The sequence below is a fragment of the Thalassophryne amazonica genome, chromosome 22 (assembly GCF_902500255.1).
Source record: "Thalassophryne amazonica chromosome 22, fThaAma1.1, whole genome shotgun sequence".
Lineage (NCBI taxonomy): Eukaryota > Metazoa > Chordata > Actinopteri > Batrachoidiformes > Batrachoididae > Thalassophryne > Thalassophryne amazonica.
The window spans coordinates 9,747,116-9,760,193 of NC_047124.1; the positions used below are offsets into that span (position 1 = coordinate 9,747,116).

A 13,078-nucleotide genomic window follows, 5' to 3' on the forward strand; every position below is an offset into this window, starting at 1 on the left:
TATATATATATATATATATATATATATATATTAATCCAGGTTAGGTCTCGTTTTTTTAAAAAAAACTGTAAGAAATTAATATTACAAAAGACTGCAGGCCAGCAACAGTCCAGTCATGACTCAAATGTTAATACAATTTTTAGTGCTACATCGAACAGGCCGACTCCTTGGGCAAGAGTAAAAAAGTGATTTAAAACAACCTCAAGTAACCGTAACAAATTGGACCATTATTAATCACTTTACCCAAGATGGTCAAAGATTTAGTGTTAAATCCAACACCACTCATGACATCGGTATAAAAAGAAAACGGGACTAAATATGATCAATGCAAACTTTTTTCTTTTTTGCCCTCAAATCGCGTGTCCAGAAAAGCAGTTTAAGGTATTAACCTTTCCATTCGACCCATAATGCACTGCAAATTGTTACTGCAGCCACCAGTGCCACAAGAGCTCCTCTGGTCCAGCCAGTGCAGGATCCTGGTTGACAGCTGGACACCTGTGAAATCAGATAACATTAAATTATTTAGGATGTGGAGCAGATTCATCCAGAGGGCATCGATGGAGTAAAGTGTGTGTTACCCAGGAGAGCCAGGCCTCAGCTCTGAGGATCCCCTGCCCAGGCACAGCCGCTGCAATCCAGGATTTAACTGCAGCAGACGAGCCTCGGAGTCCCCATAACTGGTTCTCTATGTCCCTAAAAAAAAAAAAAAAAAAAAAAAAAAAAAAAAGAGAGAGGGAGAGAACCGCCTGGTGTCAGTCTGTCAGTGACTTGGTATTTAACACAGTTGCAGCTCCTTTATTTATTTATTTATTTTTTACCAAAAGATTGTTCTGGTCAGTGCCTGAGCAGGTCTCAGCATGTGGAGAGCAGTCGGAAGCCAGTTTGGGTGTCTGGTGGCCCGGTCCCGGTCCAGCCGGTCTCCTATTACAGCCAACCCACGACCGACAGCCTGTTCCACTGTTTGATTGATCCTGAAGGAGGAACATGTTCAACCATTAACATGATGAGAAAGTGTTTTTATCCCTTTTATAAATACAAGTGTAGCAATGCATAGAAGACACTTGATACCTACACCATAGGTAACAGATGGGGAATAGATGAAGTGATCAGATTTAAAAGTTGTTTGGTGCATATAACTGTACATTAATAATGAGAGTTTTTACCTCTTTTATAAACACAAGTGTAGCAATGCATAGAGGACACTTGATACTTACACCACAGGTAACAGATGGGGAATAGATGAAGTGATTAGATTTTAAAATTGATTGGTGCATATAATTGCACATTAATGATGAGAAAATGTTTTTACTTCTTTCATAAACACAAGTGTAGTAATGCATAGAAGACACTTGATACTTACACCGTAGGTACTTAATTTGGTTTGGACAAGCTGATTGGAGTTTACAGTTGTTTGCTAGCTATGAGGATAAAGTAATTACACAAGAACATTTTATGACACAGGCTTTATATTCAGAATGAATCTTATGGTGACCCAAAGCATGATTTTTTTTTTTTTTTACTGAATTGTTAATTAGGGCACTAATTTGCATAAACAATTTCAACAGCCATAATGAAAAGATGCTAAGTAAAATACTTAATTTTCATCATGTTTATATATTATGATGTATATGCTACACTATATTTATTTATTTATTACCTGAGGCCAAAATATGGCCATCGGGTATTGTGAAGGCTTTGTATCCATTTGTCTGTCTGTTTGTTGGTGCTCAGCATAACTCCAGTCCTGTTACTACCAGGGTCTTCAAATTCACAGGGAGCATTCTTGGGGCACCGACCTTGGACAAATTCAAAAATGGCTAACCTTGACCTATTTAAGGAGGTCAAAAGGTCAATTCTGTGTCCTATTTTGATGCCCATATGGCCGAGGGTATTTTAGCATTGCGTTACATTTTTATTTGTTTGTTTGTAAATGAGGGAATTTAAGTCAGTCTTCTTGTGCACTGTTGTCTTCTACCTGAGGTTCAGGTCAGATAGGTCGACGGTGTCGTCCTCGCCAGGTCCAGCCCGGAGAGTAACGACACGGCTCCGTCGTCTTGCGTGTTCCACCATGTTGTTTTCTAACAGTAAAACACATTACACCTTTTAGAATGTGCGACACTAGTCGCAGCTCTCTCTGTGTGTGTGCGCGTGCACGCTGAGTTAACCTCACATGACTCCCAACACTTCATAAAGCACCATGTGTAAATAGGGGGGATCATGTGACCAGGATAGGTGGCGGCTGCGTTACCAGGGCAAAATCCAGGCTGATAAAACAACAGGCTCTCCTCGGTTTGAAGAGATGACATCATGTGTTGGATGAAGGCCAACAGTTGTGCATGGTGTTGGAACAAAAGTTTCTGTGGTTTACATCCCAAGAAACTGGATAAACCTGCTTACTGGAATTCCCACTTTTATTTTTCTGTTTTGCCCAAATTAAATGAGCAGGTAGTTTGTGCACCTGTCACCAGACCAGTTCCTGCTGTGCCACCATGCGTGTGCTGAAGGTAGACTGAATGCAAATGCACCATTTCCATAACTCAAATCACCCAACTGCTTTTCTCTATCTCTCTCTCTCTCTCTCTCTCAGCAGGAAAAACAAGAACTGGTTTCATATGCGCATCCGAAGTGGGCACTTTAAAGAGAAACAAACTGGGAATTTAAAGAAAATTCATGCAAAAGTAATATGAGACGATTTTTGATTATACCTTATACCAACAATGTTTGATGATTTAAAAGGATAAGGTGGAGGGGGAGGAGTGGTCCAAGTTGAAAACTGTATTTTAGAACATATCCTGACAAAGACTCATTTTTTGTTGACATTTGTTTTTGCCTTAAGAGATAGGATTTTTTTTATGATGTCACTAAAATCTAAACAAACAGACCGCAGATCTCAAAAAGAAAAACACTTAAATTGGGCATATTTAATGCATTACAAAGCATGATCATATACAAGCAAGTGACAATAATATATTCAGGATTTTTGTCTTAATGTACATTTCTTAAACAGTTTGGTGTTGGTGGACTTATGCACTCCACCAAGTGACCTTTTTTTATTTGCACCTTGAGATATTGTCACAACAAAGTGATCAAGTCAGCTTTCTCACCCACAGCAAAGGTCGTTTAAAATCATACCTGCAGACACAACTATATATATATATATATATATATATATATATATATATATATATATATATATATATATAATACCAACCAATAATTTTACGCAGCATTTTTCGATCTTGTTGGACTTTTGTTTGCTCCATCGAATATTATGGTCCCGCCCTGACAGCAACACAGGTGAATAAACAATAAAACCAAACTATAACTTACTTTTTGTGTAGATTAAAGTAGACGCCGCCCTGTAATAAACACAAAAACATTACTGTCGAAAAATAATTGTTAATAAAACGAATATTAGAGTTTTACTGCACTTACAGCAGCGTCCTTTAATCTTCGTTCTCTCAGGTAACTGCCACAAATACCATTAGCCCCGCCTACAATCTGAACCCGCTGGTCACGGTACCGGTCACCAGGGGGCGACAGAATGTCTATATATGTTGAGATTAAAAAGATTAAAAAGTATCTTTTAAGGCTTTTTTTTTTTGTATTTCAAAAAAATGTTATTAAATCGAATGTATAATAATACTACTACTACTACTACTACCAATAATAATAATAATAATTATTATTATTATTATTAACAACAACAACACTAATAATAATGTAATTCAAACAAGACCAATGTTTATTTTTGGCCTCTATCCCTCTATTTGCATTTATTTATGCAAATAAAATGGAACAATGGAAACATTTTGATGGTTAAAAGTTCACCTTCTTGTCATCAAATACTGACAACAATGTTTTCTTTCTGTATCAAAATATATAAAAGAAAATGTACCTAAGGGGGCCATGCAATAAAAATACATGATGATGATGATGATATTAATAATAACAATAATAACAACAATGATAATAATAATAATAATAATACAAAAAACAAGAACTTGTAGTTGGACAAATATATGATATTTACATTGTTCTGCCCTGCAGAGGCTTTGCTTGTTATTTAAATCATATAATAATAGTTTTTTAAGTCAACATTTTAGATAAAAAAAAAAAAAAACTAAAGTTGTAGTACAACACTGACCACTACTGGTAAGTAGGTGTACTACGTTTTATTGCAAAGACATTTATGTTGCTGTATTTCACCGAGAATATCCCAGACAACTCAACGTTTTTCTTTTCATTTTTTCCCCTTTATAAAAACAGAACAACACACTGTGTATATATACAGACAGGAATAAAGAACCTCCCGTCGAATAATTAGGACTTTTATTGTGAAGAGTAATTTGTAGTGGGTGCGTCTTTCGTCACTCGACGAGCTTTCTGTTTGCGGCTGCTGGTGGTTGATAGAGTTGGTTTTAGGCTTAGAGTTAGTGTTAGTAGGCTCTTCCGAATGGCTCCAGTTATGGCTGTAATGTTTTGTCGCATTTTGCAGCGGACGTTAACAGATGTTCTCCCCGGTTTGCGGTGAGCTAAGCTAACCAGGGCGGGATGAGACTGCATCACTGGGTGGTTTTCGCTCACTAACCAGTGCTGCTGATGACTGTCTGTTTCTTCCCTTTGCTTTGCAGGTAGGTTAAATAATCAATCAATCAAGGAAGCAAAGCAAAACAGCAATGCGAAGTTTTCTGTCTCATTTTCTCTGTGCATCGCATTGGCTTCAAGGTGTCTGGTTGCCCCCTGTATGGGATTACGTTTGTGTCAAAAGTAGTTAAAGGGGTCATAGTGTACAGTTTTTCAACAAGATAATATGGGGTCACGAGATGTGGCAGGAAGGATGGGGATTGTGAACTGGTTCCAACTGAGGATGCAAGTAGCGAACCTGTTACAAATTTTTCAAGCATTAGACATCAGCTCATTTGATCAATGCCGGCATGTTTTTCCTGAGAGTTCCATGTTGCGTGACCTCAGTTTTTGTGTGTAGTGACCAGGTTGGTAAAGAAATCTGAAGAACAACCAGACCGATAGGCAGAATCAATAATGGTTATATCAGCGACATTGATAAATCAAATCAGTTCCCATTAGTGCAGCAGATAACTGAAACAATCCTTCACTTGGTGATGCAAGCATCAGATTTGACATGAATGTTCTTCATAAATCAGTGTTTGAGGAAAAAGTGCTGGCCACTTGAAAATCCAATATGGCGACCAGGTAGGGGTCAATGAAGAATTGCACAGGGGTCAAAATCTAAAAATGCTCCAATCATATTGAAAGCTATACCACATTGTGTCTGGTCACAAAGATTGCAAAAAGGTATAGTTTGGATGATCTATGACTGAATGTTATGGAGTTATGGGGTAAAAACAGCAAGAATGGTGACAAAGGTCAGTTTGTTTGTACAGCAGTCAAAATTTAAAGTTGCCCCAATTTTGGTAAAACGTGGTGCAAATTATTGGTTGAACTACTAGGATTAATAAATGGAATAGTTTTGACTGTGTTGAATGCTTGGTTTGCAAAGTAAATGTCAAACAATGTCGACGTCCACTGGATTCTATGACATGTGACATATGTTACCCTGTAACATGACAACTGAGCATGACACATAGTGCAAACTATTCCTTTTTAAAACCCTCTTAACTCAACCAATAATTTGCATCACATTTTACAAAAATTTATGCAACTTTATCTTTTGACCCCTATACAAACTGAAACTGACGTCACTTTGTCACCATTCTTGCTGTTTTTACCCCATAACTCCAGAACAGTTAGACATAGATAGTCCAAACTATACCTTTTTGGAATATTTATGATCAGACAAATAATGTGTTATACTTTTCAATATGATTGGAGCGTTTTTAGATTTTGACCCCTGTGTAATACTTCATTGACCCCTACCTGGCCGCCGTATTGGATTTTCAAGTGGCCAGCACTTTTTTCTCAAACACTGATTTATGAAGAACATTCATGCCAAATTTGATGCTTGCATCACCAAGTGAACAATTCTGGCCAGAATCATACTTATCTGCTTCACTAAATCCCTAGATGAATGAATGCTTTAGCCAGGAAATTGTTAAAGGGTAACTTCTGGATTTTACATCCTAGGCTTTATTTGAGGATGTTTTGAAAAATCATCTATCACTTGAGATGAAAACAATTAATCAACACATTATTGATGTAGAATGTAACTGACGTCACCGGTGGGCCGGATAATTAATGTAATGTCATGGGTCAATCTGAAATGCCTGGAGCAAACTTCTTCTTTTCGCAGAGGAGGGGCTTGTTCTGTAAGACCCCACCCCTCATCGTCAGCTGCCATGTCGCTAGCAGTGCTGGCTGGTAGCTGGAAGGCTAAACTAAGTGGCTAACTGTATAATCGGTCGTTTTAAAATGTTTATTTACATTTAGCGAGGTAAACATTCACATATTTATCTCTGCAGGGACACGCTAAGGGTTTCTTCTTGCCCTGTGGCGTTACATTAATTCGTCAGTTAGCCTGCGCTAGTTTTCTAAACCAATAATGCACCGATTAATTTTGTTTTAGTCCTTTTTAATTGTTTGTTTAGACGTTGTGTTCTGCTCCACCCTAGTGGGAGGCGCTATGGCCGGTAAGGTGAAGTGGGTGACAGATATTGAGAAGTCGGTGCTCATCAACAATTTTGAGAAGAGAGAATGGATTCAAGTTACAGAAAACGATGACTGGAATTTCTACTGGTACGTTTTGCATCTACAGTATCAGCAAGTCCTTATTTGTTGGACGCTGTTTTCTCCCAGCGTCACACATTTGGAACATATCGAGCTCACATAAGTTCTCCTCACTATGTGTGAAATGAAATTTTATACAACTGTATTTTTACAGATAATATTTAAGCTGTGGCCCCGCTGTCGCACTCCAAGTTCACGTAATGGAGATTAATTTGAATTTCTAATACAGGATGAGTATCCAGACCATCAGGAACGTGTTCAGCGTGGACACCGGCTACCGCCTGTCGGATGACCAAATGGTTAACCACTTCCCCAACCACTACGAGCTGACCAGGAAGGACCTGATGATCAAGAACATCAAACGTTATCGCAAGGAGTTGGAGAAGGAAAGCAGCCCACTGGCAGAGAAGGATGAGAACGGAAAATACATTTATCTAGGTATGACACCACTGACAGAACCACCTGTTGTCATGGATGAGAATCCACTGAGAGCCATCCCGCCCTGTATGACAAAAAACTCAATCTGTATTACTTTCCCTCCATATTTGCTGTATAGATTTCGTCCCCGTGACGTTTATGCTCCCTGCTGATTATAATCTGTTTGTTGAGGAGTTTCGAAAAAACCCATCCAGCACCTGGATCATGAAACCCTGTGGGAAGGCCCAAGGCAAAGGCATCTTCCTCATCAACAAACTGTCCCAAATCAAAAAATGGTCCAGAGACAGCCGCACCTCCACGTGAGTTACTGTACACCACCAAAACAAAGGCGCAAGGACTAAATAATAGAAACTTTTTGTACTTAGTTTTCACGATAGCCTGTTGCTTTGTTGTCATCAGGTTTGTAGCAGCCGCTAGTGGTAAGGAGGCCTATGTTATTTCATTGTACATTGACAATCCCTTGCTGATAGGAGGGAAGAAGTTTGACCTGCGTCTCTACGTTCTGGTCACCACATACCGACCGCTCAAATGCTACATGTAAGTACAGCTATTTCCAACCACATGTGTGAACAAGCCACTAGTTTCTCCCAGAATTTATTCTTCTGGCACTGAATCAGACGTTTCTCCTGATTTTATCATATGTTTATGAATATCATACAGTCATTCCGACTTTTATTTCCACATATGATGTTATCAAACCTGCGTTTTGAGCCCCGACCCTTGTTTTTGGTTTCTCTTTCAGGTACAAGCTGGGTTTTTGTAGGTTCTGCACGGTGAAGTACACACCCAGCACCAGTGAGCTGGACAACATGTTTGTTCACCTCACCAATGTGGCCATCCAAAAACATGGGGTAATTTCAACATTCAACTGAATGAATTTTACATTTAATTTCATCTCACATCATCATAATGATACCTGACTTGTGTATGTTTTCGCAAAAGGAATCTACACATATAGTGTATCCATTTACTTTGGTTTTGTTGCAGGATGACTACAACCACATTCATGGCGGAAAGTGGACAGTCAGTAACCTTCGTTTGTACCTTGAGAGCACCAGAGGAAAGGAGGTGACCAATCGCCTCTTTGATCAGATCCACTGGATTGTCGTGCAGTCCCTGAAGGCCGTCGCTGTAAGTGTGTATATATCTGGTTTTTAGTAATTTTATCCCATATTTGTATATGCGATGGAATTTTTACTGCTATTATTATTACAGGACGTTGAAGAAGACATGTTGTAGTTGCTAATTCGGGCTGTGTTTCTCTCTTCCAGCCTGTCATGAACAATGACAAGCACTGTTTTGAGTGTTATGGGTATGACATCATCATCGATGACAAGCTGAAGCCGTGGCTTATTGAGGTAAACTGGTCAAGCGAGGTTTAAATGTATGAAGAAGGATTACCTTTATATACAAGATATGACATGCGCCACAGTGCCGCATTTTCTGTACTTGATTGCCGAGCAATTTTAAATGCCCTTGAGGTTTATCTTTGTGTTTAGACTCAAGTCTGCAACTTCAGCTGTGTGCTGAAGGTGTGTCTTGACCCACTGAGTGATTATTTCAAGTTGTCATCACTGAAAAGCTAAAGTAGGCTCCTTATTCTGAATGTTGTCTCATTATGGGTTACTGTCCTTATTTTTGGTGTCTGGGCTAAGTATGAGCTATTTCTCATCGCAGATGCCAATCTGAGCTATTTCAGTGGAGGCCAACTTGTGTAATAATGTTCCACACATGGAAAACTCTCCTTTGTTAATCAAGACAGTCATTTTCACAAAAGGCTGAGAAGCTGAAGTCTTTCTCATGCCTGGTTAGACACAACAGCAGATTGTCTTCTTGCTGTTTATGATCTTAAAAAAAGTTGTTTAACCCAATCGGGACCTTCTTGGGTTTTGGTGCCAAACAACTTTTGTCTTCTGTGTGACGCTTAGGTCAATGCCTCACCCTCGCTGACCTCCAGCACAGCCAATGACCGTATCCTGAAGTACAACCTTATCAACGACACCCTCAACATTGTCACGCCAAATGGGGATATTCCAGACTGCCGCTGGAATCGCACCCCACCCGGGGATGTTCTTGGCAACTATCAAGTCCTGTGAGTAACATGAAGCAGCTTCACTCACGTTTAGAAAGACAATCTGACCATAAATGCCAAAATTATCAAAGAACTCTTCCTCTTATTTTAGTTCATGGGCCAAGCAGGCTTTTGGTACCACTTGCAACCCTGCCTCAGTACATCATGCCCTGCAAAAAAATGTATAGTTGCCATCCCAGCATGGTAGCTATAGCCAGGTTGGGATCAATGAAAGATTACACAGGGGTCAACTTTTAAAAATGCTGCAGTCCTGTTGAAAGCTATACCACATTATTTCTCTGATCATAGGAATTCCAAAAAGGTATAGCTTGGACTATCTGTGATGGAATTTTATGGAGTTATAGGATAAAACCAGCAAAAAATGGTGGCAAACGTCAAATTCAGTTTGTACAGGGATCAAAAAAAAAGTTGGTCCAGTTTTGGAACAAAGTGGTTCAAATTATTGGTTGCGCTAATGTGATTTTAAAAAGGAATTGTTTGCACCATCTGTTAGTTATCACATTACAGGGTAACATTTTAGAATCCACTGGGCGTAGACCTTGATGACCATTACTTAAGTTGTACACAGTAGGTCCAAATTGGCTTCTGGCTCATCTAAATGTCTTGTCAGATATTTAGATAACCAGAGCTTGACTCTGAAACAGAGTGCTTACTCTTTGACTTGTCATCCTTTTTGTAGTAGTCATCTTTAGCTTGCTTGTTCAAGTGTGCCTTGAAGAAGTTACTTTTACACTGAGTTTCCACCTGTGTGCCATCAGGTACGACGAAGAGCAGGCACAGAGCGAAAATGCTGAGCGAGAGTTGCGAAGTCGTTCGGGACAGCCCACAGGACCAAAAGCCGCCAAAGGGAGTGGAGGCGTCCGTGCAGCTGCTGTCACCTGGAAGTGAGGTGATCTTAAAGGAAACCTGCACATTGTTCCATTTTCACTGGGACAAACGTTGAAAGGAGCCACTTGGAATTTATTTAGTATTTTTACGTGACCTAGCCAGTAGACTGGTTTCTGCCTTTGCGGCGCAGGCACCTAGAGGGCGCCAAATCCAAATGAATTCAATCCTATTCTTGTCAAGACTACCAACTCCCAGAACAGGGTCTAATCAACATTATGGTCAGCTATGTCTTTGAAGGAGCTTTGGTCAGACTATGTGGATGTTAGTTATTTGTGTCAAACAACCTTAACATTAAAGGTGGTGGGGTGGGGGGGTTGAAAACAAATTCAAACTGTGTTCCTGGGACCCTTAAACACTGAAGATTTTTAATTTTATTTGTATGCCTGTTTCAGAAAATTGGGGCACACATGTCTGCAAAACTTAGTAAGAAATTGTCTGAAAACTTGGTAAAGTCTAATTTTCCTTTTTATATATATATATATATCTTTTTTAATGTGCAAAATTTTTAAAAGTCCAAAGTTTCTCGTTGCACCAATCAGTTTTTATCACTGTTTGTGTTTTGTTTAACTTAACACTTTAGGTCGCAGTATTATAATTAAAAATCACTTTACTTGCCTGAAAAGAGGCAAGTAAAGTGATTGGTAATTGGATTCCAGAGGAAGCAGGAAAGTGCCATCAAATGGAAATTGAATCAGGCTGAATTTTATTATGCGCCGCTTTGACGTGAGTGTTTACCTTTGCAAAAGCAAAATCATCTACTTTTCATTTGTTTTCCACATCCATTTATGATTTCATATTTTTTTAAAGTTATTTTTGTGTCTTGATTTGTCTTTACTGTTGATTTTTATTTTAAAAATCAAGCTGTGTGTTTTTGCAAACTTTTGAATCTAGTGTTTGGAGTTTAGATTTGTCAGTTCAGTAATTCAAAAGCCAAATGGAATCTGCTGCTTTGATCTGGCTGTTACCATGGCAGTAAAATGTGTATTTTTAAGGCTTCTTTCAGTGACCTTGAAATTTTGGCGCTATCCTTGTATGACGTCTCCTTTTTTTTTTTTTTTTTTTTTTTTTTTGGGACACTACAGCTGGTTTCCGCCCATGAACTAGCAGCATTTTAGACATGTGATCTATGCCATCTGTGGCCAAATGTAGGGTTGGGGCCCCATCAATGGGTCAACAAGCGTAATGGACTTTTAACAAAAATTCTGCTTTCTTGAATTGTTTTTTTGTTTATATATATATATATATATATATGTGTGTGTGTGTGTGCGTGCGAAATACAAGTGTTATATCTTCAGGTGTCGCATATTTCAGGAAATGAAAATTAAATATAGGAAGCTGTTGAAAAAGATTGTGGGGGAGAAACTAGCCGTGACACCAACCTGCAGCCTTCAGTGTTAAATCTATTTAAATACATCTCTATTTGAGACCAACCTTATGAGAATTCACGTGAACCCTGAGGAGATCTGTCTCATACCTGCAGCTCAGTTCCCCTTAATTCAATACAGCACTGTGCAAAAGTCTTAAGCACCCCAGTGTTTCTGTGCTGCTTCACTAAAATATAAAATTTGAAATTAACAATAGTGTTGTTTCATTTCTAAGTAAATAACAGACCTTTTCAGGTGAATAAAAACCTTATTACTTTGTAAGCTTAAAGACTAATGCATAGTTCTGCAAAGACAACAAACAGGTGCTAATAATCAATCTGTATCGAATTGATCAATGTGTTGGTCTTGTAAAACGTTGGGATATTTCACCCAAAATAAATCTGTTTTAAAGGTACCATATATTTATTTTTGTTTAGTGTTTACTGTTTTGCACTGACTGTTTCTGATCATTTATTTTATCATGAGAAACTTTTCATTTATCAGCATCTTTGTTGGAAGATTTTGTAAAATAATACCTGAAGTTTTTTTTTTTTTTTTTTGTAACAGTTCTGTACAGTGAAGGCTGATTTACATTGGGTATGAAATGTAAAGAGCTTAATCTGTTTTTGACTTTACAGTTAAGTGAATAGAGATTACTTTTCATTTTAGCTTCTCTTTAATAAAATGTCAATACTTGGCACTGTTTCTTTGATTTTTTTTTTTTTTTAACTTTAAAGTAGCTCAAAGGTTACTTATTTTTCTGTGTTATAAATTTCCATGGTGTGGTTAATGAAAGTCTGCAATTGCAGTTGTTAATTATGGATAAAAATATGAAAAGGTTTTGCACGTTCTATGAAATGGCACCTGTCCTTTCCCCCTTTATCTTGTACTCTCACAGATCTCTTCGCATGCTGTCATTCTGATTTGCTTTGGCCTTGACTGTTCTTTAAATACAACTTGAACTAGAATAAATTGTAAGTGGGTTGAAATGCAAATCCTTTGACCATCTTAATGCGTTCTCAGTGCCTATTTAACGCAAACACTTGCATTGACTTAGTCTCTGCGTTTTCAGGGGCCCCACAGAGGACACACGAATGTGCGGGGGCCCTCTGTGTTTACATGACCTCATCAGCAGTTAACAAGAGAGTCACGAGTTGCTGTCGGTCAAACCTGAAGTGAAAATGTTAGTGGGTACAAGTGTGAGTTTTATATTTTAAAAATGTCAAAAGAAAAAGGTTGTTTCCCACTATGTAGCTGGTTGTCAACTTGTCACAGTCTTTATAAATTGATCATTACTAGTTAATTGATTATGATTTATCCATTTGTGTGCAAATATAGAGGACTGTTATGTGGCAACAAAAATGCGACTTTGATCGATGCGAAAATAAATTATTTCAGTTTGTTAAATATTGTGATTATTTATTACCTGTTAAGGCAAAGCTCGTGAGAAAAATGTATTTTTTTTGTATTTCTTTCTTATTTTTATTAACAGTTTTATTTAGAACAAGTTTTGAAGTCAGCTGTTTCAAAGTGCTTTATAAAAATGTAATTTTGTACAAAGGTAAGCCAAGCAAGTAGACAAGAACACGGA

The 13,078-nt window shown here is 38.2% G+C and overlaps 2 protein-coding genes and 1 long non-coding RNA gene across 4 annotated transcripts; 2 read left to right on the forward strand and 1 right to left on the reverse strand.

The window, feature by feature from the left end:
• Nucleotides 1-50: 50 nt before the first annotated feature.
• LOC117504453 lies at nt 51-6,319 on the reverse strand. Its single transcript, XM_034163925.1, has 6 exons — nt 6,199-6,319; nt 3,436-3,548; nt 3,331-3,359; nt 819-971; nt 579-693; nt 51-495 (listed from the first exon to the last, which is right to left on the reverse strand). The coding sequence occupies exons 1-6, from the start codon at nt 6,317-6,319 to the stop codon at nt 385-387; spliced, it is 642 nt and encodes a 213-aa protein (XP_034019816.1). The 3' UTR covers nt 51-384.
• Nucleotides 4,431-10,186, forward strand: ttll1 (tubulin tyrosine ligase-like family, member 1). Of its 2 annotated transcripts, none has more exons than XM_034163726.1 (10): nt 4,431-4,634; nt 6,591-6,714; nt 6,935-7,143; nt 7,262-7,442; nt 7,543-7,680; nt 7,886-7,994; nt 8,131-8,274; nt 8,415-8,501; nt 9,072-9,235; nt 9,994-10,186. In XM_034163726.1, the coding sequence occupies exons 2-10, from the start codon at nt 6,602-6,604 to the stop codon at nt 10,121-10,123; spliced, it is 1,275 nt and encodes a 424-aa protein (XP_034019617.1). In that variant the 5' UTR covers nt 4,431-4,634; nt 6,591-6,601; the 3' UTR covers nt 10,124-10,186. The 2 variants fall into 2 exon arrangements, with proteins under 2 accessions (XP_034019617.1, XP_034019618.1); XM_034163727.1 differs by having other exon boundaries at nt 6,594-6,714.
• Nucleotides 10,187-11,213: 1,027 nt separating this feature from the next.
• Nucleotides 11,214-12,136, forward strand: LOC117504052. The gene is made up of 3 exons (XR_004558714.1): nt 11,214-11,708; nt 12,030-12,047; nt 12,126-12,136. It is a non-coding gene; the product is annotated as an uncharacterized LOC117504052 (long non-coding RNA).
• The last annotated feature ends 942 nt before the right edge of the window (nt 12,137-13,078 follow it).

Coding starts and splice junctions, on each gene's coding strand:
- LOC117504453 (XM_034163925.1), bottom strand. CDS start 6,319: ATGGCAGCTGACGATGAGGGGTGGGGTCTTACAGAACAAGCCCCTCCT. Junction 3,549..6,198: donor ATTAATTATCCGGCCCACCG/GTGACGTCAGTT, acceptor CAACATATATAG/ACATTCTGTCGCCCCCTGGT. Junction 496..578: donor CTGAGGCCTGGCTCTCCTGG/GTAACACACACT, acceptor CTGATTTCACAG/GTGTCCAGCTGTCAACCAGG.
- ttll1 (XM_034163726.1), top strand. CDS start 6,602: ATGGCCGGTAAGGTGAAGTGGGTGACAGATATTGAGAAGTCGGTGCTC. Junction 7,681..7,885: donor CGACCGCTCAAATGCTACAT/GTAAGTACAGCT, acceptor TTTCTCTTTCAG/GTACAAGCTGGGTTTTTGTA. Junction 8,275..8,414: donor AGTCCCTGAAGGCCGTCGCT/GTAAGTGTGTAT, acceptor TCTCTCTTCCAG/CCTGTCATGAACAATGACAA.